Here is a 22,915-nt window from a genome sequence, read left to right as displayed (position 1 = left end):
ATCATCGCTTGAATGAAAATATAATCACAATAAAAAGAGAAAAATATTATTTAACTTTTTATCAATCATGATCAGAAATGAGAGGTCATATATTTGTTTCTCACCAAACATAATAGGGAGTTTTAACGAAATACCATATTTTTACTTTTTCTTGTTACTATTCATTACACATTTATTTATCATTTTCCATTAAAACTAAATTTTTTTTGGAATTTTCGTTAGTTTCTTAGATAATAAAACAAAAACAAAAAAATAAAAGTAAATTCTCCATCCTTTTCGTGGGCTAGAAAGGGGTTCTGTTTTCAGAGGGGGAAGCAAAAACGGAGTGTTGATTGATTTAGTCGGGGCAAGAACACGCTGTCGCCAAAGCTGTTATTCCCGGGTGCTGCTGGTTCCTTCTTTGTTCCCGATACCGGTGGAAAAATGATGAGCGCTCAGCCTCAGCCGCCGAGTAGTATGATGGCGGCGGCTCCTACCACGTCTTCTCAGGGGTACCAGCATCATCATCAGCCAACTTCAGTGGAGGAGGTCAGAACCCTCTGGATTGGGGATTTACAGTATTGGGTGGACGAAAACTACCTCAATACCTGCTTTGCTCACACCGGCGAGGTCTCTCCCTCCCCCTCTCTCTTCATGTGTATACTATCTGTTAGGGTTTTGCTTGGAAATTTTGTGTTTAATAATCATTATTCACTTGGAAGAAAAATGGGTATTTCGCGTTTTGCTTGTTGTTATGTGTTGTTTGGGGTTGCCTGGAATTGCTTTCTTCTAGGGGTTGATTATATTTTTTGGAGTATATAAGTATATATTTGTGTTACAATTACAGACTGGACTGATGGAGGCGTCTTTGGTTCAAAAGTTGTTTGCTAGGTTATTGATAAACCATGGATTTTGTGAATATGTATTTCGGGCTTTGTGAATACATATTTCGGGCTAATTTATAGGTATAGGGTGGGGCATTGAGTCTACGAGAAACAGAAATTTATCGTCTTTGTAGCCGACTATTGTTGTTTTGTTAGCTGAAGTGATGAGGGTGGGTGAGGAAAAGTGTTTGGATTAGGCTGGGTGAAGGGTTCGATTCCCTTCCGTTGTAACCCAAACTAGGGAAAGAAAAAAAAAATTAGGGAACTGACATTTTTTCAGCGAGGATGAGGATATGTTGCATGTTGTCGCTTTGTAATTGGAAATTAAGTTGGTGTAGAGCCCATGGCTGGTGTCTAAATGATTATCAAATCATGTGTGATTGGAGTCTTGTGATCACTAGATGGTTAGTAGTCCATTTTTTGAAAAGGCCAAGTGAAATTGCCAATATGATTTTGACGGTTCTATTCAGTTTACTAGATTAAACTTTGTGGTTATTCTAGAAGAGTTAAGAGAGCAAGCCACACTTCTGATATTTAACATTTTGGCAATTGTTTCTCGTTCCCTTTCATGCAATTTGAAGGGCCAAGGTACCTCCCAAGGTATGGGTGTTTGCTTGGATCATAGCTCATGGGAGGATATGTACTTGTAAATACGGTAAAGAGGAAACAGCCTTGGTGGTGTTCATTGTTCTATTGTTTTGATCCTTTGATCTTGTGGAGAAAACTGTTTAGGGAGGCCCATTCAAGCTTGTGACTCCAGCTTCTTGCGTTGCTTTATTGTGTTAGAGATATAATTTTTTATGGAAAAAAGATGGGCACGATGTTAGGGAAATGTCGGTCCTCGGAAATATTTTTGGGGTGTGGATGGAGAGGAATAGAAGGAATTTTTGGGAGTAAGAGAGGAGGAGGCTAAACCTTCAATGGGATAGACTTCGTTTTTGGCCTTCCCCTTCAGCATCAGTAGCTTCAGAATTTAGTGATAGTTCTTTTCAGGCTATATTGGTTGAAATTCTGTGGTACACTAGTTTTGGATTCTGTTTAAATTTGTTTGAATGAAATAATAGAGTCTGATGATAGGGTGATGGAAGTGGATATTTTATATTAAAGAATTTAGTTTTGCGGGTCTCAACATAGCTGGACATCTCATCCATCTTTGGTTGTATTTTTTCTTTATATTGCTTAATGAAATTTTTTGTGTCCCAGACTCCCATCCACAAAAGAAAACAAAGCAAGCTTGATAGGTGGCTTAATTTAAAGTTTAAACTAAGCATGCAATTCTATAACAGTGTGCTATTTTTTACTGTTAGATGATTACTTTATGCAGGTAATTTCAATAAAGATAATACGTAATAAAATCACTGGCCAGCCGGAGGGTTATGGGTTTGTGGAATTTGTTTCTCATGCTGCAGCGGAAAGGGTTCTGCATGCTTACAATGGGACACAAATGCCTGGAACTGAACAAACTTTTAGGCTAAACTGGGCTTCCTTTGGTATTGGGGAAAGACGTCCTGATGCTGGGCCTGAGCACTCTATTTTTGTAGGCGATTTAGCCCCTGATGTTACAGATTATATGCTGCAAGAAACCTTTCGAACTAATTATCCATCAGTTAGAGGTGCCAAGGTTGTGACTGATCCTAACACTGGACGCCCAAAGGGATATGGGTTTGTCAAGTTTGCTGATGAGACTGAAAGGAACCGAGCTATGTCAGAAATGAATGGTCAGTATTGCTCAAGTAGACCGATGCGTATCAGTGCAGCAACACCGAAGAAAACCACTGGTTTTCAGCAACAATATGCTGCCGCAAAAGGTAAGATCATATCATAATCTGGTATAGCAATAAATTCAAGTTGTGGACAGGATGTGCTCCTATTTGTCTTCATGGATTAAGCTTACGTTGCCTCCACAATGCTCTCTTGAAAAAAGTCTAGTTAACCTGACTCAATGCACTTACCTGTGGATTTTTCTGGCAGCGGTATATCCTGTCCCAGCATACACTACACCAGCAGTTCCCGTGCTTCCTACAGCAGATTATGACGTAAACAACACCACTGTAAGTCTGACATGCTTAACTTTATTACTTTATTTCGTTTTTGTGTCTAATATATTACTCTTACGACCTACACGATTATGTCCAATGCAGATTTTTGTTGGTAACTTGGATCCTAATGTGGCGGAGGATGAACTCAAGCAAACTTTTATGCAGTTTGGAGATATTTTCTATGTCAAGATTCCTGTCGGCAAAGGATGTGGTTTTGTACAGTTTGGGACAAGGTTTGTTTAGCATTTAGGCCTTCCCTTGATTGTTCCATTTTCTTAAGAAATGGTTTGCCCTCCATCTTGGCCCCTCCTACTGATTTCCAAATACATGGCTAAATAGAGTTAGACTGTTGGTTTATTTAGGCTAGCCCTTGTCGATTTTATCCTTTGCTTGAACAAACGGCATCGCATAAGTATGCAGGAAAGAGGCAAAAGAATGTTGCAATGTCTTTGTCTGGCCATCCAACTTCCCGAAGAAAGACAAAATGTTAGTTTTTGTTGTTTATTGGTTTCACTTCTGTCCATACAGGGCATCTGCTGAAGAAGCTATCCAAAGGATGCAGGGAAAGATGATCGGTCAACAAGTAGTCCGTATTTCTTGGGGCAGGAGCCCAACAGCTAAACAGGTGATTTAATTTTTGCATGATATCGTTTTTCTCTATTTATTTCTTCTTTCCTTGATGTACAATGCATGGAAGAGAACTCGAGTTTATTACATCCACTTACAGATGCATAAAAGAGACATTTATAGTTGCAAGCATAACATGAAAAACTGCCTCATTTTAGGACGTACCTGGTACCTGGGGTCAGCAAGCAGATCCAAACCAATGGGCTGCATATTATGGTTATGGACAAGGCTACGATGCCTATGCTTACGGGGCGGCGACTCCTGATCCATCATTATATGCATATGGTGCATATGCTGGCTATGGCCAATATCCTCAACAGGCTAGTCTATAAATTCAGTTTTGCATGTATCCTGTTATCTGTTATTGTTTCTTTAAAGACCTTTCAACTTGTAGTCTTTCCATATTGTTCAGCTAAGCAAGCTAGTACTGGAGTACTTCATCTACAACTGGGACTAGGAATTGACGTGATAGTTTAACGATTGCAACTTGTTTGCTTTTCTGAGTATATTTTTGGATGTTCTGTTTTCAGGTTGAAGGTCAAGATGCTGCAACTGCGGGAGGTGCTATCCCATCTGTTGAACAGAGAGAAGAGTTGGATGATCCCTTGGCTACACCGGACGTTGATAAGTACATCTGCTCACCTTTTCTGTTAATGCAACATCTTTTAACTGAATTATAATTAGTAAATTAAAGTTGAACGAGTTAATATATAAACATATATGTTGTCGATTTTAATCTTTTAACCATGTGAAAAGGTCATTGTATTAACTATTAACCATTATGGAAATATTCATAAACTGTTAAAAAAATGGCCTCGCATGACATGCATTGCTTCTGTTGAAATGCAGACATTTCTATTTTTTTTATTACATTACTTGCATTAATGGTTCTTCTAAGGCAAGAAAGAACCGAACAAAAACTCCCTACTTTCAATGACCGAAGTTGTGAATTGTCATATTAGATTCTCTTGGCACCATTTGCACACAGAGGAAACCAATATATTTTTATACATAACTGTGTATTGACTTGTTCTCTTCTCTTGGTTGATTTCTAGGTTAAATGCAGCTTACCTCGCCCGCCACGAAAGGGCCATCTTATGCCGGCCTTTGTGGCTGAGAACATCATCATTTACGCAGCAAGCTTAGCCATGTTTCGCATAATGTTTGGTTCCAAGAGAAGAAGCGATCAGGATATGGCTCGCCTTTATAAACAATGGAGCGAAACCGAGGCCGGGAAGAGTACAGTGGTGCACTCCGCTTTGATCCAGTACTCCGTAGGATCTAATCATATGGTGGCGATATGGATGTCAATATGAAATTGTGTTACGTTGAGACCTGGTGCTTATGGCATAGGTTTAGGTTGTCTCTGAGATTTATGGGACCTTTTTTTCCTTGCTTCAAGTTTTTTGAATTATCAAACATATTGCATCTATATCCTCATGAACTAGGTCGATTGTTAAAGTTTAAAACGGTATAAAGACAGATTTTTTTTATTTTGTTTTTCTTATTATATATATTTTTGAGGAAAAAGGGATTAACTTGGCTAATCGAGATTAGGAGTACCTTTTAAAAATACCTTGTGACCAATTCACGGAATTTCGTACTTATGATCATAACTGTTAATATTATAAATCATGTTGGTAAAGATTGTTTTGCCAAAAAATCAATAAGATATGAGATCGCTTAGCTATGAAACTGTATAAAAACATATTAACAAATTTGGTAAAAGCATTATCACTGTCTACCTATTTGCTACGGTGTACTTTGGTTTTAATTAATTTTATACAGAGATGATCTTAAGAAAGTAATTTATGCTATGAACGGTTTTGATTATATTTACAAAGTTGGGAATCTGTCACGAGATGTTTTTAGAAGAAACTCCTCAACCTTGAGGAGCCAAACATTATTATTACAAAAACTTTCTAAATTTGAAAGAAAAAACAACTCAAAGCACTACTAAAAAAAATATGATCAATTGATTTTGATTGCTATAATTGTCAATATTTGATTGTTATGTTGTTAATTTTTATTGCTATGTGGTTGGATTTGATTATGACCAATTAAACAATTGAGATTTGATTTATGATTATTTTAGTTGATATATATCATCATTATTTAATTAATATATTGCCGATATTTAATTACGATCAGTTAACATTAGAGATATAATTTTTAGTTAGGAAAATTTTATTTGAACTCGTATAACTTCTTTCTATGCCCAATTTACTCTTTACACCCTCATTATTTTCAATTAAACAATCAATATCTCTTTAAACCCAACTTTACAACTTAAGCTACCCTTACAAACCCAATTCAATATAGGCTTTTTAGCCAAAATGATCCATGAAATTTGCATAACTCCTCATTTTGGTCCCTAAGATTTGAAATCAATAGAATTGGTTCCTGAGTTTGTCCACAATCAATTATTTTGGTCATTTCATGAAAAATTTCGATAAAATAAGGATAAAATGACAAAAATACCCTCAATTTTGGTCAAATCATTTTGGCCTATTGTTTATTAAATTGAGGGTAATTTGGTCATTTTGATCCTTATTTAACATAATTTTTCATCCAATGACCAAAATGATTGATAATGAACAATGTCAGGGACCACTTCTATGGATTTCAAATATTAGGGACTAAAGAGAGGAGTTATGCAAATCTCAGAGATCATTTTGGCTAAACAGCCTTCAACCTTCAATATATATGTTAACTTATCTTTACACCCATTTAAAAAATAAACTAAAAATCAAAATCAAAGCATTCTCTCCTCTAACGTTCTCTCATTCCAACATTTGTTTTTGATGGAGTCTTCATCATCCTCTACAATGTTGCTTGATAATCTGTGGTTGCCTTGCTCGATGATGCATGTTGCATATGAATTTGAGTTTTTTATGTTTTAGATGATTTAAAGACTTTTATAAGTTATAACCTATAAGCACATATAGGTTATAGGTGAAATGACAGGGAGTCCTTTGTTTCCTTTTTCCCTTTTCTTGTAACAAGTAATGTTCTTTGGGGAATAAAATTGCAAAGTAAAACTAAGACAAAGGTGAAATGACAAAATTTAAATCGAGGGACAAACAAAAATTGGAAAATATAAACGTTGATATATATATAAATTTTTTTATTGGCTTTTTCAATTTTAGAAGAACATGCAAAGAAAGTTAACCAAAAGAAGGCGGTGCAATGAAGAGAGTGAGAGTGGTGGTGTAATGAAGAGAGTTAGAATGGTGGTGAATTGAAGAATCAAATGAAAAGCTGGGAAGAATGCAAAAACAATGAAACAAGCTGTTGTTATCCAATAAAAGAAAGCACGATGTCATGATTATGTTATGTAAATTAAGTAGAAGCCTTGGTAAATAGTGTCCAAAATGAACATGAAAAGACTTGGGAAACTTGTACAGCCCACAACAATCATAACGTTAGTATATGACATATAAACCAATAATTCAACTCTTACATAAACCGATTCATGTCTTAGTTAGAGGATCCAAAACTTCAAAATTAACGTTTATCCGACAAAAAGAGCTTGTTTTTCTCTATGAGAGCGTCTTAGGATTTTTTGACACACCCCAACCCGGGTTGTCCACTAGGACTCTGAATCGAGCTGTGCTGGCCGACACCTGGAGGGTGATGAAGCCATAAAGTATGATGATGTGGAAAAAAAATGTGAAAAAAAATTTAAACCTAAGAGTGCCTAAATACCAGAATGTGCTGGTGAGCGGGAATGAACTCACTTTACACGTGACGTTAGAGCATAAGCAAGTACAGTAGAGTGAATTGAGAATCGTACCCTCGAAATAATCTCCAATATTAAGAATCGTCACGAATCTTCGACGATAAGAAAGCTCAATTAACAAAACCTGGAGGGCAAAAACAAGACAAGGGTGAGTGGCCCTGAAAATAAAATTTTAATAGAAGCCATATAAAACATTATAACTCCTCGCTATAATACCTATATAATTTCCAGAAAAATCATAAATATACCATAACACAGCATCTCATCAGCAATATCAATAATCATGTGATTAATAACCCATACTAGCACGCAAGTCGGAGTCACCTATAGTGACATGTACGACTTATCCATATCTCATCACATATGCTGGCTCATCACATATCTCATCACATATGCTAGCTCATAAGTCGGAGTCACCTCTAGTGACCTGTATGACTTATCCATATCTCATCACATATGCTAGCTCATCACATATTTCATCACATATGCTAGCTCATAAGTCGGAGTCACCTCTAGTGACCTGTACGACTTATCCATAGCTCAATAAGTATACCTGCACACAAGTCGGAATCACCTAAAGTGGTCTGTATGATAGGACTGGGTGTAAATAAATACGCTCAAGTGCTATGATCACATGAAGACTGTGCGAATAATCGCGGGTCACCTACGAGTCGGAACCACCTATAGTGGTCTGTACGACAGGACTGTGCACATACCTTGGATCCAAAATGAGCGTAAGGTGCAGGAAGTGAACATCATGTGAAGGACTGTGCCCTGGCCATGGACGGGAGCACTAACACAGGGATGCAAGTTTATGAGCTCTAACTGTATCTATTGTATCATATATAATTCATAGGCAACCTGTACGACAGTGTCGTAGTTGCCTATCATTGCAACCTATACAACAAGGTCGGAGTTGCCTAAACATACATGTAGGCATACCATAACCCCATCATTTCAACTAATACCATAAACTCACCTGAACTTACCTAGGTGTCCTGCGATCACCTTCGCACTTCAAAGCGTTCATAATAATTATGTGTAGGTAATATACATATAGATAAACCATGATGAAATCTGATACTCAACCATGTTATAGCATTTCCAATTTTATATATATATATATAATGTGGCCTAAAATGCATAAGTTGTAACGCCCTACTCCTGAATTATTCATTTTCGGAAATAATTATCGGTGGCAAGCTCAACTAAACATTAATTTAACTAACTATCAATATTTATGATTCTTTACTTCAATTTCTCAATCCTTCACATAATGATTTATAACCAACATCCCATCACTAAATCTGTTTGCACCATACTTGACCAATCCCGAAACTACTGAGCACCGGTCAACGTTATACCGTCAAGGACTCAGAAGAGTTTCCCTCCAACCAGGAGGCCAATCACAATGCGACATGTGTCGACATCAGAAGCTAATCATAGCGCAACACGTGTCAACATCAGAAGCCAATCACAACACGACACGTGTCAATGTCAGAATGAAACTAGAAACTCTCTTTTATAAATAGAGATCATTCTCTCACAATATTTCCTAATGTCATTTGTACTAAATCATTCACTTGTACTCACTAAAGGAGAGCTTGAACCTATGTACTTGTGTAAACCCTTCACAATTTCCGTGGACGTAGCCAGTCTGGGTGAACCACGTACATCTTGTGTTTGCTTCCCTATCTCTATCAATTTACGTACTTATCCATACTAGTGAACGGAGCAATCTAGCGAAGATCACAAACTTAACATTTTCTGTTGTACCAAAGTCCTCACTGATTTTGTGCATCAACATTTGGCGCCGTCTGTGGGAACGACACTAATTCCCATTCTCTTCAGCTTTGTCAAGCTGGTTTCCACCATTCGTACACTCTCTTTCGACCAAGCATCCCTCTCCAACATGGGGAGCGAAGGAAGCCACATCACACAGAATGACACCCCTCTTGCACCTAGTGCAAAGCAACGAAAGAAGGAAGGAAAAAGGTTTGCTCTTCAAGCTAAAGTCGATGAGCTAGAAGCTCAGAACAACAAAATAGCAATGAAGAATGAGGTCATCCAAGAGCAGTGTTTATACCATATTTAGGGCCTCGTATTTAGATCTCGTACAAATACTCAGGGGACTTAAATGTAATTATGGGATAAAGGAAGGGGCAAATATGTAATAAGTGAGGAGTCCTTATTCTATAAAAGGACCCCTCACCCTCACAATTGGGGAGGCCTCACTCTCACTCTCGGAGGCCAATTCATAGGCCTGAGATCCCCTCTCTCACCCTCAGAAACTCTCAGAAGCTCTCACCCTCTCCCTCTCTATTCCCTCAAATAAATACATAATCAGTGTGGACGTAGCCCAAACATTGGGGTGAACCACGATAAAATCCTTGTGTTCTTTGTGTTCTTCATGTTCTTGAGCGTTTGTGCAGATTCACGGTCGGATTTACGTTGTTCCAAGACCACCCCGGTTTTGTGCATCAACATTTGGCGCCGTCTGTGGGAAACGACACAAAAAGCTATGTCGGTTCTCTTTCATTTTTTCATCTCACCATCGTGAAAACTTCACAACCTCCACGGTGAATCTGCAAAATTTGCAGAACCCAAAAACCTCACTCTTTGAGCTTTTTCAAAAAAAAAAAAAAAAATGTCGCAGACCTCCAACCACCTCTCTCTTCCTTTGTCAGCCAGTCACACACAGAAACCAAAAACAAAGAAAGAAACAAATCAGCTCATTAAATGTGAAAAATCGCCATGATAACAAAGAAACAAAGACCAACCAGAGCTTTGAATTTTGTCTGCTACCGCTGTTTCCACACCTCCGAGCGAACTCACTCGCCAACTCGACAATGACTCAGGAATCGTTCATCTACAGCTTCGTGGCCCGAGGTACGATGATCTTGTCGGAGTACATCCAGTTCACCGACAACTTCCCCGCGATTACGGTGCAGTGTCTCCAGAAGCTTCCTTCCTCCAAGACGAAGGCATCCCCGTCACTGCCGAGAAAATTGCAACCTTGGTGAAAGCTGCCAATGTCCCTGACAAGTCTTACTGGCCTGGCCTCTTCGCCAAACTTTATGGGAAGAGAAACATCGAGGATCTTGTCCTGAATGCTGGCTTTGGCGATGCAGTTTCCATCGCTGCCCCAGGTGTTGCCGAAGCTGCAGCCCCAACTGCTGCTGCTCCTCAACACATCTTTCTCTTCCTCCCTCCTCGACTCCATTTACCGTTCCATCGACAACAACACCACCACCTCATCTTCTACAAAGAAACCATGAAGAAAGAACAGAGCACCGCCACCGCCATCACTACCAGCGGCCGACATGGCCATGCACGCTCTAAAAAAGACCAGCAGCACGAAATCATGAAATACCGACAGAGCATCAACTTGGCAGCAGCGACAAAGCATCAACGACATCAACTTTGCTTGTTAGACACTATCCCACTATCTGCCAGCCCACAATCCCACTATCCAAACCACAGAAGATAAGTCTTCTTTTACTACAAGATGCTGGCCACACTTTCTTAAAGCAAGATTGTTTTAATAATTTTTATTATTATACTTATTCTTCAAATATTAGTGTGGAAGTGGGCCTCCTGGGGAAACCAGATTTTGAGTATGGTGATGACCATAGAGCTGGAAAGATTGTGGTTAAGCTCAATGGGAGGCTGAACAGGAGTGGTTGCATGCATGAAAGAGAGAGACCCAAAATTACAAGGCCAAGTTCATGTGCAGCTACGGCGGAAGGTTCCTCCCTTGCCTGCAAGACAACCGGCTCTGCTACGTCGGCGGCGAAACCAAGATTTTTGCTGTCAATTGCAACATCACGTTCGCAGCCATCATTTCCAAACCACCACCTCCTCTCTCTCTATCTCTCTACAAAACCCAAAAAGAAGAAGAAAATGGAGGAAAGGAATAAAGAAAGAAAAAAGTGTTAGTGGAATTGTAAACAAGTCCACAAAGAAATGGAGGGCACGACAAAAGAAGAAGAAAATGGAGGAAAGGAATAAAGAAAGAAAAAAGTGTTAGTGGAATTGTAAACAAGTCCACAAAGAAATGGAGGGCACGACAAAAGAAGAAGAAAATGGAGGAAAGGAATAAAGAAAGAAAAAAGTGTTAGTGGAATTGTAAACAAGTCCACAAAGAAATGGAGGGCACGACAAAAGAAGAAGAAAATGGAGGAAAGGAATAAAGAAAGAAAAAGGTGTTAGTGGAATTGTAAACAATTCCACAAAGAAGTGGAAGACACGGCAAAAGAAAAAGAAAATGGATGTCTGGAGAAAAAACAGAAACAAAAGCAAAAGGAAAAGAGAAAAGCAAAAGATTTTTTGTATTATTATGATTCTTTATGTCTGCCAGAGACAGAGAGAGGGCAGTAGAAAAACACTGCAAAAGCAAGGAATAAACACCTCACCCGAATGATGTAATTTATTTTTATTATCTTTCGGAGACATCTGTATAAACCCCATCAGAGGGTAATATGTATAAACCCCATCAGAGGGTCAAAAAAAAAAAAAAAAAAAAAAAAAAAAAAAAAAAAAAAAAGAAAAAAAAAAAGGAAAAGCCCAAAACAAATGGGCTGACATGTTGTGGAGGGCAAAGGCCCATAGGCCTGAAATAGCACCAACCAGGTCATCAAAAGTACACCCAGTACTCCACAATTATTCGGCAACGCCGCTATTACCACCAACCAGGTGATCAAAAGTACGCCCAGTACTTCAAGTCATACATGAGCATTACTCATGTCAATCATACATAAACATTCATGAGCATCACTCATCCAATCATACATAAACATTCATGAGCATCACTCATGTCAATCAACATAAACATGCATGAGCATCACTCATGTCAAATCAGCTTCAAAGGCTTCATTCACAAGAGCTCTAGCTTCAAAAGCTTCATTTACAGAGCTCTAGCTTCAAAAGCTTCATTTACAAGAGCTCTAACTTCAAAGACTTCATTTACAGAGCTCTAGCTTCAAAAGCTTCATTTACAAAAGCTCTAGCTTTAAAAGCTTCATTTCCAGAGCTCTAGTTTCAAAGCTTCACTTGCAAAGCTTCACCTACAAAGCTTCACCTACAAAGCTTCAGTGCAGGGTATACAAATACCACCTCCGAACAACCGCCACTTCGGCCCATACATGGATTCAATTTGAAGTCTCCAGCCAACAGACTATATTGACCGAAGACTTGGGGGACTACATTATGTACCATATATTGGGCCTCAACTGGGCCTCATGAAAAATACTTGGGGGACTCTAGCCCATTATTCATGTACTGAGGAGTGAACCCTTATTCTATAAAAGGGACTCCCTCACCTTCAAACGCCACAAGCCAAGCCAACCAAGGCAACATAAGCTACAAGCAAAGCGGCCTCACAACATGTGCTACTTCTAGTTGAGCATCATTTCAGATTGGGCACCGCCTCATATCGAGCATCAGTTACTTCGGCCCACACATGGACTGAATTTCAAGTCTCCAGCCAAAAGACTCTCTTGACTGAAGACTTGGGGGACTACTGTTTATACCATATTTAGGGCCTCGTATTTAGATCTCGTACAAATACTCAGGGGACTTAAATGTAATTATGGGATAAAGGAAGGGGCAAATATGTAATAAGTGAGGAGTCCTTATTCTATAAAAGGACCCCTCACCCTCACAATTGGGGAGGCCTCACTCTCACTCTCGGAGGCCAATTCATAGGCCTGAGATCCCCTCTCTCACCCTCAGAAACTCTCAGAAGCTCTCACCCTCTCCCTCTCTATTCCCTCAAATAAATACATAATCAGTGTGGACGTAGCCCAAACATTGGGGTGAACCACGATAAAATCCTTGTGTTCTTTGTGTTCTTCATGTTCTTGAGCGTTTGTGCAGATTCACGGTCGGATTTACGTTGTTCCAAGACCACCCCGGTTTTGTGCATCAACAAGCAGTATGAGAAACTCTTTGAGACGCTCCATGAAACAAGGCGTACTCAAACACACGAGCTCGTTACCCCTGTGGACATCAACCATCATCTGGTGCCCTCCAACATGAAGGGTCACCTTCCTTCGACATGGGTATTCCTGATGAAGAGCGAGCTAATCATCAAAACATTGATTAACATGAGACATCTCACAACCCAGCTGCTTCGACCCAAAGCAGGAGAAGTGGAGGAAGACACATCCTTGCAGAAGGGTTGGAAGGATCGAAAGCCGTTTATCGTGACTGCCGAGACTTCCTAAAGCAACGTCGAGAGAATCCCCTCCACATATGCTCGAAGATCAATGACCCAAGGGTTCTTGAAAGACTCCATCCCCTCCCATGACCCAGGCTAGCTGCCAATCTAGGGAAGGAACGACAGGTCCTAGAGGAACATGAAGGTACATGGGACTCTGAGGTATTCCGATAGACTCACCCTAGAAGTCAGTATGGCGAGTCTAAGGAAAAATCACACGTCTTTGCTCAAACTTTACTACTTCCAAGAGGCGATGGAGACTTACGAAAGAAAATACCAGTGGTACAGGACCCCCTTATCCTACAGCTCATCGAGGAAGTAAACAAGTTGAAGGCCAAACGTTAGGCCAAGATACCTAACTGGAACCAACCCAGGCCTGGCCCTCTCAGAAGGAGGATCCTCGACACCCCCTTCAAGTAAAGACAAAACAAAAGCTTGGTTTATAACTCTATACTGGAAGGGAAGACCTAATTGAACACCTTAACCTCTTTGAGTCCACCATGGCATATCGGATGCACACCAACGAAGAACGATGTCTTCTCTTCCCCTCCACCCTCTCTGGCGGAACTCTAAACTGGTATTGCCGTCTTCCACCTGAGACAGTAGACTCATTTGAGAAACTGAGGAAATTATTTGTCTCTCAACACATCTTCTAGACCGATCGTTTGCATTCTGCAGATGACTTGTACACTATTCGCCAGAAGTCAGATGAGTCACTACGAGAGTATGCTGGTTATTTCAGCCATGAGTATTCTCACTGCGCTGAGGCAGATGACAAGATCGCCCTCAAGGCTTTCACGGCAGGCCTACGTAATTGTTTCTTCAAGTACATGATCAATGCCAACACTTGGAAGACTTATTCTGAGGTGATGGCACAGGCGTACAACCATGCCTCCGCCGAGGCAAGGACATATCAAGGGAAACCCCTCACAACCACCCCTTATCAGCAAGTAGGAAGTGGAAGCCAGATCCAACCAAATGAGAAGACCTCGACCTTCCAAACTATAGCGGTGCCTTCCCCTGCCTTACTTAATACTTTGCCAAGTCAATAGACATATCAATCTCAGGGCAAAAGGAAAGATTTCCATCCTCACCAGTCTTATTTTAGTAAAAAGAGTAAGGGACACTACCGCAATAACCAAGGGTATCGCCATGATAATCCCCGACCCCAGACAGTCAACACAGTGGGTCAAGCACGTGTCAGGACAGCCTCTACCCCGAGGTATGAGGCATACACACCTTTGAACGCCACATGCGCGGCCATTTACCCCAGCATAACACACCTGATACCAAAGCCAAAACCGAGGCACCCGGATTACAAGCCCACGAAGAACACGGGCACGTTTTGCTGCTACTACGAGCATAACGGCCATGACGGCGAGAAGTGTATCACCCTTCGTGATCATGTTGAAGCTTTGGCACGTGAAGGAAAAATTGATCAATTCCTCATTCACCCTCCAAGGGGTAACCGTAACCAACGCCAGGTGAATGTGATATATTCCATAAGTGGTGGCACACCCATATCTAAATCTTCCAACAGGGCCTTGAAAAATAGTGAACGAGTTTTAAGGTCTGGCCACCAAGTGTTTCACGTGGAAGACATCAGGGGAGATAAGTATCAAAAGCCTAACTGGGATCCAATATGTTTCTACCCTGAGGAAGAAAAATGTATCATCTACCCTCACAATGAACCACTGATCGTGGAAGCTCACATAGCCAACTTTGAAGTACGACGAATCCTGGTAGACATGGGGGCATCGGTCAATATCATGTTTGCTGAAGCTTTCAGGGCACTTAATGTAGTTGAACACTTGCTCGATCGCTCGATTTCCCCTCTGATAAGCTTCTCCGATGATATCGTGCGACCTTTGGGAAGCATACACTTACCTTTCACCATTGGTACAGGCCCTTACACAGCTACCATTACCATTAACTTCCTGGTGGTTGATTGCCCAACGGCATACAATGTCATATTCGGACGCATAGGCATTAATGATCTCAAGGCCATGGTATCCACACATATGTTGTTGATGAAATTTCCAACCCCCTATGGCAATGGTTACATCAGAGGAGATCAACTTAATGCACGATCATGTTACAACACTTCGGTTAAGCAACAACACCTGCCTGTGCCCAAGGAAACCCTTTCTATATATGACCAAGTCATAAAGACCAGCCCAGACGAAGCTAACTTGGATCTTCACGGTGGCAACAGTCAACCCGACGATCCTCGAGATGACTCTTTCACCCAGCAAGCACAACCCCCTAAAGAGTTGGAGAAGGTCTCTATTTCAAAAGATTATCCGGATCGCATGGAGAAGATTGGCACCACCTTGTCACCACCCATTCGGTTGGCATTGATCTCTTTTTTGCAAGAGAACACTGAAGTCTTCGCCTGGTCATACGAGGACATGCCAGGCATCTCTCCCGATATCATCTGTCATCGTTTAAGTATTGACCCCAAGACCAAGCCAGTGAGACAAAAGAGAAGATCTTATGACGCTGAACGATACGAGGCAATGAAGGCAAAAGTTGAAAAACTCAAAAGCATAGGCTTCATTCGCGAAGTCAATTATCCAACGTGGGTAGCAAATGTTGTCCTTGTTAAGAAGAATCCGACCAAGGAAAGTCTCTTGCTCCAAAAGGTCTTGTGGAGAATGTGTGTCGATTACACCGACCTAAACAAAGGATGCCCGAAGGATAGCTTTCCTCTTCCTCTCATAGACAGACTTATAGACTCTACGGCAGGGTGTGAACTTTTGAGCTTCATGGATGCTTACTCAGGATACAACCAAATCCTCATGAACCCTCCGGACCAAGAACACACAGCCTTCACTACTGACAGTGGACTATATTGCTATAAAGTCATGCCTTTCGGCCTAAAGAATGCAGGAGCAACTTATCAGAGACTGGTCAATTCAATGTTTACCGAACAGATTGGGAAGAGCATGGAAGTTTACGTTGATGATATGTTAGTCAAGAGCAAACATGCTGACCAACACATCACCAACCTATCTAAAACTTTCACCATTCTAAAGAGGTATCGAATGAGGTTGAACCCCAACAAATGTGCCTTTGGTGTAGGCTCTGGCAAATTCTTAGGCTTCATGATAAGCCAACGAGGCATTGAGGCTAATCCCGAGAAGATCAAAGCAATCCTCGACATGAAGGAACCGATAACTTCAAAAGACATCCAGAGCCTTACTAGCAAGGTGGCAGCCTTAACTAGGTTCATCTCTAAGGCCACAGACAGATGTGCTTCTTTCTTCAAAGCACTTAAGGGAAGTAAGAAGTACATTACATGGATTGATGAATATGCTGAGGCATTCAAGAACCTCAAAGACTACATGAGTAAAGCCCTTTTGCTCTCCAAACCTGAGGTTGGTGACACTCTCATTATCTATTTGTCGGTATCGGCTTCAGCAGTAAGTTCTGTTCTCATTCGAATGGATGGTAATGTCGAACGGCCTGTCTACTACGCTAGCAAGGCCTTACAAGATGCAGAGACATGATACTCCAACATTGAGAAATTGGCTCTAGCATTGGTCATGTCTGCTAAAAAACTTGGCCCTTACTTCCAAGCACACTCCATCATCGTGCTTACCAATCATCCTCTTCGACAGATACTCCAAAGTCCTGACACTTCTGGGCGAATGATCAAATGGGCAATAGCATTGGGTGAGTTTGACATCTCCTACCAACCAAAGCCAGCTGAGAAGGGCCAAGCAGTGGCATACTTCATCGCCGACTTCACATATCCTGTTAACATTGTTTCTACACCTAAAGAAGTGGTTTCATTACCCTCGGAAGCTCAGAAAATAGAACCAACAGCCCCAGCATGGAGTCTATATGTTGATGGCTCGTCCAACCAACAGGGTTGTGGAGCAGGACTAGTCCTTACGACCCTTGACAAAGTGGCAATGGAGTATGCTCTTCGTTTCAAATTCAAGGCGTCGAACAATGAGGCCGAATATGAAGCCCTCCTAGCAGGCTTACGTTTAGCCAAACACCTTGGGGTTAAACGAATTGATATTTTCAGTGACTCCCAATTGGTGGTTAACCAGGTCACCAACAACTTTGACGCTAAGGATAGCTCCATGGTTGCATATTTGGCACAAACATAATTGTTGCTTAAGCACTTCCACTACCAGATCACCCAAATTCCTCGAGCGGTAAACAGTCATGCAGATGCTTTGGCTCGCCTCACCACAGCGGTGGAAGACAAGATTGTGAGAAAAATTCAGGTCAAATTGTTGGTAGCATCAAGCACCATGGCTGCGGAAGTATGCAACTTACAACAAAGGGATAGTTGGATTACCCTAATTTATAGATTCCTTGCTCATGGCACCCTTCCAAATGACAAAGTCCAAGCTAAGCAGATTCGATACAAGGCTACCCGTTACTTGATCATTAATGACCAACTCTACAAGCAGGGTTTTAACCTACCATACCTAAGATGCCTTACGCCCACAGAGGCGGAAACTGTCATTCGGGAAATACATGAAAGAGTCTGCGGAGATCATGCTGGATCTCGATCCCTAGCACACAAGGCTTTTCGCCAAGGATATTACTGGCCAACACTCCACCAAGATGCCATCAGAATATCCCGCTCATGTGATAAGTGTCAACGCTACGCAACTATTCCTCACTCCTCTCCTGAGCCGCTCACTCCTATGATCAGCCCTTGGCCCTTCGCCCAATGGGGACTTGATTTGATAGGCCCAATGCCTACAGGGAAGGGCAAGGTTCGTTATGCAATCATTGCAGTGGACTACTTCACAAAGTGGGTCGAAGTAGAACCCTTGGCAACCATTACTGAGGCAAAAATAGAAGACTTCGTATGGAAGAACATCATTTGCAGATTCAGCATTCCCAATGCGATACACTGACAACGGGCGATAGTTCGACAATAATAAGTTCAGGATGTTCTGCTCTAAGTTCAACTTCAACTTATGTTTTGCCTCCCCAGCTTATCCCCAGTCTAATGGACAAGTTAAAGCCATCAACAAAATAATTAAGCGAACTTTGAAAACCAGCTTGGACAAGGCTAAAGGTTGTTGGCCAAAATTTGTACCTCAAGTTCTTTGGTCATACCGCACTTCGTATCGGACATCAACAGGAGAAACCCCATTCTCACTTGCCTTTGGTACAGATGCAGTTGTCCTAGTTGAGCTTGAGCAAGCAACGTTCCGAGTCCAGAACTACGTGCAAAGCGAAAATGACAAGCAACTTACCCTCAACTTAGATCTAGTCGAGGAACACAGAAACTAGGCACACTTTAAGAATGTCGCCTACAAGCAGCGCATCTCCAACTACTATGACTCCCGGGTCAAACCTTGTTCTTTCAAAGTAAGGGATTGGGTATTGAAGAAAAGATTACTCTGTGACAGAGTCCCGATTGAAGGAACACTTAGTCCAAACTGGGATAGACCATTTGAAGTTGTTGGCATCAGTCGCCCTGGCTCCTACAAGCTTAGAAGCTCCGATGGCAAGACCCTTGGCCATCCATGGAATGTTGATCACTTGAAGTACTATTACAAGTAAACTTACATTGTACAAGTGTTAAGCTTCAGCCGTTCGGCATCCTATGTAGTGAAAACTATTTAGCATGAATTCAATAAAGAGGTGATTTAGATAACTCAATCCTAATCCTTTTACATTCCTAGCAATGAAACACTCGAGTTCAAAGCTTCAACATGAATGCTTCCAATAGGAAATCAAGTCTAAGTATATGTCAACAAGACTATACAAATAAACAAACAGTACTGGACAAAACTAGTACATCCAAGTTATGGCTTATATCTAAACAAAGGATTTGCTCAAACATAGCCAGGCATTCATCAATGATAGTGCAAATACTTGGTAAGTAGCAACAAACTAGTACATCCAGAGTACATGGCACAAGCCATATAAACAACAAACTAGTACATCCAAAGTACATGGAACATGCTACACAAACAACAAACTAGTACATCCAGAGTACATGGCACAAGCCACACAAATAACAAACTAGTACATCCAGAGTACATGGCACATGCCACACAAACAACAAATTAGTACATTCAGAGTACATGGCACATGCCACACAAACAACAAACTCGTACATCCAGAGTACATGCAGAAAAAGAGGGCACTACGAGTCATCCTCATCTGAGGCCGAACCCCTGACAATATCACTCTGCGTTTCAACCCCATCGCCATCACCATCTTCCTCAGCATCTCCAGGACCATCCTCACTCTCCTGAGACTGCTCACTGATACTAGCCTCATTATCAGAGTCATCATCACTACTAGGATCAACTACGAGGACGAAGGCTTCACCCTTTTGTCGGTACTTATCCATCTCATCACGGTACTTTCGGATAATGCTTTCATTGTCGTAACGCTCAAGGACGGCCATCCATTTCCTTTTCTCAAAATTAGTCGCTCGGATGCAGTGAGGTCTAAAAGCATCGTGAAAGGCTTGGGAACCTAAGAACTCCTGCACAGCAGCATCCCTCTCAGTAGGGATACTCATTTTCAGCCCATAAACCTCAACCAAGGCACTATCCAACTCCCCTTTAACCTTGGAAACCTCAAGGATGGTTGTCTCCAACTGTTCCTTAGTCGCTTCCAATTGTTTCTTCAGCCTCACGTTCTCACCATTCCGCCTCTTCAAACTCTCAAAGTTTTCATCCTTAAGGCGGATTGCATTAGCCAAAGCTTTGCTCGTTTTTCTGGCGTCATTCACAAACTGCTTATTCTCTTTAAACTTTACCTTGTACCGCTCGACTTCTCGCAATCTGTCATCGTACTCTGTCATGACCTACATGACAAGATAATCATCACTACCAGGAAAAAGAGGGGAGAAAGCAGAGAAATGACAAAGTAACACTTACATAAGAAGATAGCCTCATCATCCGATCACGATTTGATTCGTTCTCATCTAGTGGCTCGCCAAACTCATCAATAGTGGATCGATGTCCTGCCAGGCAATTATTGACATACCTAAAACTACTTGGCTGCATGGAAACCTTCAAGTCCTTCCAATGAATGCTGCCAACCTCTTCCTTGTACTTTCTCTTACGGCTACAGCTAAGGCCACCTTCTTGGTCAGCAAACTCCATGGTTGGAGGAAATATGGGATTGATGGTAGGAAGAGGAGGCAACAGTCGTCTCTCATCCCTTGCAACTATGGCAGCAGCACACCCGATGGCCTCAGCTTCAGCCTTCTTTAAGGTAGCAATCTTGAGGACCTCATTTTGCGACTTAGGTTTAGGGGTTGGCCTCACCCGGTGTTTACGAGCTCCCTTGTGAAACAAAATGTCATCTACAGGAACTAACATGGGTGTTTTCCCTTTCTTGGCGTTAGTCTCCCCTTTCTTGCCCACTTTCTCCACTGAATAAGAAAAATCAAAGTAAGGAATGCAACTTTGTAAAAGAAAAAGGGGACGAAATGAAAAACACAACTTACTTGCTCGTCTCTGGCACTCCGACACTAGGGGCTGGAAACCGTACTTTCGAAATAAGGGTCGTAGCTTGCCCAAATGTCTATCATCTTTGGGCACCCTCAACACCTTCTCTACGTCAGCTAGCTCTCGTCCAGACAATTTGATGGTCCCTCGCGTCACTGCACGAAGAAAAAATGTTAGAAGCAAGAGAAAATCATGACAAATAGCAAATAATGCAAACAATGGATACATTACAACCTATAGTCTGGAAGTGAGTAGGAACACGTCACTCAGGCGTGACACCTTTAGCATACTCTCAATCATTATAAAGAAAGCACCAACGGTTTTTCCAAGTGCAGTACGCCTTTTTCTTACTAAAGACAATACGTTCTCTCTCACTACAACATGCACACTCGGCATACCCAGTGCATGCTTTCACCGGGTGCATCTTATAGCAGTAGCGCCATTGATGAAAGGAAGGCTCACTTAACCCACATTCCATCCAAATAATATAAAACCCGATCAAGGTATCCCAAAAAACCAGGGTAGAGTTGCCCAGGCGCATATCCAATGAAAGACAGCATCCATTGCAACCACGGGTGCAAAGGCAGCTTCACCCCTAAAGTCAATAATATCTGGGTATAGAACATAACATGACCCTTGGGTGGTTTAGAGGACAATTCTTCATAATGCACCAAATGCATTCCTACACTACGGGGGATACTGCATGATTGCCCTAGGGCCTCAAGCTGCTTTTTGCTATTTAACAAGTTTTGCACTAAATGGTCTGCTATGAACTCAGAGCGAAATATGGGTATGGCGTCACAAACAACCCCCTCACCCACTGACATGAAGGAGGAAGAACCAATATTGGCTAAGGCTTGGCAATTGCGAAGATCACCCAATCTTGAATTTTTTGTACAGGACTCCAACAAAGGCCTAAAGACTCCAGCATTGCAAGCTCAAACCTAGAGTTAGAGTTAGGGGAGCCCCCATCACTAGGACTTCCAAACTCTGACATCTACAACAAACAAAAACAAACTCTATCACCACATGAAAGATCAAAACATAAGAAAGTTCCTAGGGCGTGGAGAAAAGCTCAATCAGTTTATTATGTTCTCAACCAAATACATGAACACTCAAACAATTCAACAAGAATGAAAGCATGTGATATAGTGGAGAAGACTACCAACCTGAAGATGGTGCAAAGCAATGCCAGAATCCCTCTCAACTATAAGAGCACTCTATCTCTAAAAAATCACTACAAAATGAGCAAATGAAGACAATGAAAAGAGTGGAAACTTCTCATTCTTATAGGGTTCAACATGGCCAAAGAAATTCAAAATTCAAAATTCAAACCATGAGAAAACCCCACATGGAAAGTCTTCAAACTTCCACACAAGCTAAGGAGTTTTCAAATTTCAAACTTGCAGCACCCCCTCTTCCCCTAAAAAAAAAAAATCCGAAAAAAAAGGGGGGGGAAGAGGTGAACACATTAGCTTTATCAATTTATGGTGCCAACAAGAGCTTCATAAATGGAGGGCAAACACAATTCTCAAAAGCTTCACACACTCTTGATCAAGACAGTGTGAAGCAAAACCAATTTATGATGCCAACAAGAGCTTCATCAATGGAAGGCAACCACAATTTTCAAAAGCTTCACACTCTTGATCAAGACAGTGTGAAGCAAAACCAATTTATGGTGCCAACAAGAGCTTCATCAAAGGAGTTCAACCACAATTCTCAAAAGCTTCACACACTCTTGATCAAGACAGTGTGAAGCAAAACCAATTTATAGTGCCAACAAGAGCTTCATCAATGGAGGGCAACCACAATTCTCAAAAGCTTTACACGCTCTTGATCAAGACAATGTGAAGAAAAATCAATTTATGGTGCTAACAAGAGCTTCATCAATGGAGGGCAACCATAATTCTCAAAAGCTTCACACACACTCTTGATCAAGACAGTGCGAAGCAAAACCAATTTATGGTGCC

General features: G+C 41.3%; 2 protein-coding genes and 1 long non-coding RNA gene across 5 annotated transcripts; 2 read left to right on the top strand and 1 right to left on the bottom strand.

The window, feature by feature from the left end:
• The first annotated feature begins 294 nt into the window (after positions 1–294).
• On the top strand, positions 295–5,020 carry LOC126614757 (polyadenylate-binding protein RBP47B'-like). The gene is made up of 8 exons (XM_050282412.1): positions 295–609; positions 2,188–2,671; positions 2,835–2,914; positions 3,005–3,135; positions 3,431–3,527; positions 3,688–3,849; positions 4,060–4,157; positions 4,585–5,020. The coding sequence occupies exons 1-8, from the start codon at positions 424–426 to the stop codon at positions 4,673–4,675; spliced, it is 1,329 nt and encodes a 442-aa protein (XP_050138369.1). The 5' UTR covers positions 295–423; the 3' UTR covers positions 4,676–5,020.
• A 5,972-nt stretch (positions 5,021–10,992) lies between these two features.
• Positions 10,993–11,847, top strand: LOC126614764 (uncharacterized). 3 transcript variants are annotated; one of them, XR_007620513.1, is made up of 2 exons: positions 10,993–11,203; positions 11,477–11,847. It is a non-coding gene; the product is annotated as an uncharacterized LOC126614764 (long non-coding RNA). The 3 variants fall into 3 exon arrangements; XR_007620515.1 differs by having other exon boundaries at positions 10,993–11,294; XR_007620514.1 differs by having other exon boundaries at positions 10,993–11,385.
• Positions 11,848–19,589: 7,742 nt separating this feature from the next.
• On the bottom strand, positions 19,590–21,034 carry LOC126617379 (uncharacterized). Its single transcript, XM_050285433.1, has 3 exons — positions 20,945–21,034; positions 20,370–20,869; positions 19,590–20,296 (listed from the first exon to the last, which is right to left on the bottom strand). Coding segments are annotated over exons 1-3 (1,173 nt in total). The 5' UTR covers positions 20,946–21,034; the 3' UTR covers positions 19,590–19,624.
• Between the last annotated feature and the right edge of the window lie 1,881 nt (positions 21,035–22,915).

Source organism: Malus sylvestris, chromosome 3 (assembly GCF_916048215.2).
Source record: "Malus sylvestris chromosome 3, drMalSylv7.2, whole genome shotgun sequence".
In the NCBI taxonomy this organism is placed as follows: domain Eukaryota; kingdom Viridiplantae; phylum Streptophyta; class Magnoliopsida; order Rosales; family Rosaceae; genus Malus; species Malus sylvestris.
Note: the sequence above shows the minus strand (reverse complement) of the source record. Positions and strands in the feature narration are given on the sequence as shown.

Excerpts from the sequence above, each read along its gene's own strand:
- LOC126617379 (XM_050285433.1), bottom strand. Across the intron at positions 20,297-20,369 it reads TGATGAGGCTATCTTCTTAT|GTCATGACAGAGTACGATGA; the intron begins GTAAGTGTTACT and ends CTTGTCATGTAG.
- LOC126614757 (XM_050282412.1), top strand. The coding sequence starts at position 424 with ATGATGAGCGCTCAGCCTCAGCCGCCGAGTAGTATGATGGCGGCGGCT. Across the intron at positions 610-2,187 it reads GCTTTGCTCACACCGGCGAG|GTAATTTCAATAAAGATAAT; the intron begins GTCTCTCCCTCC and ends TACTTTATGCAG. Across the intron at positions 3,528-3,687 it reads GGAGCCCAACAGCTAAACAG|GACGTACCTGGTACCTGGGG; the intron begins GTGATTTAATTT and ends GCCTCATTTTAG.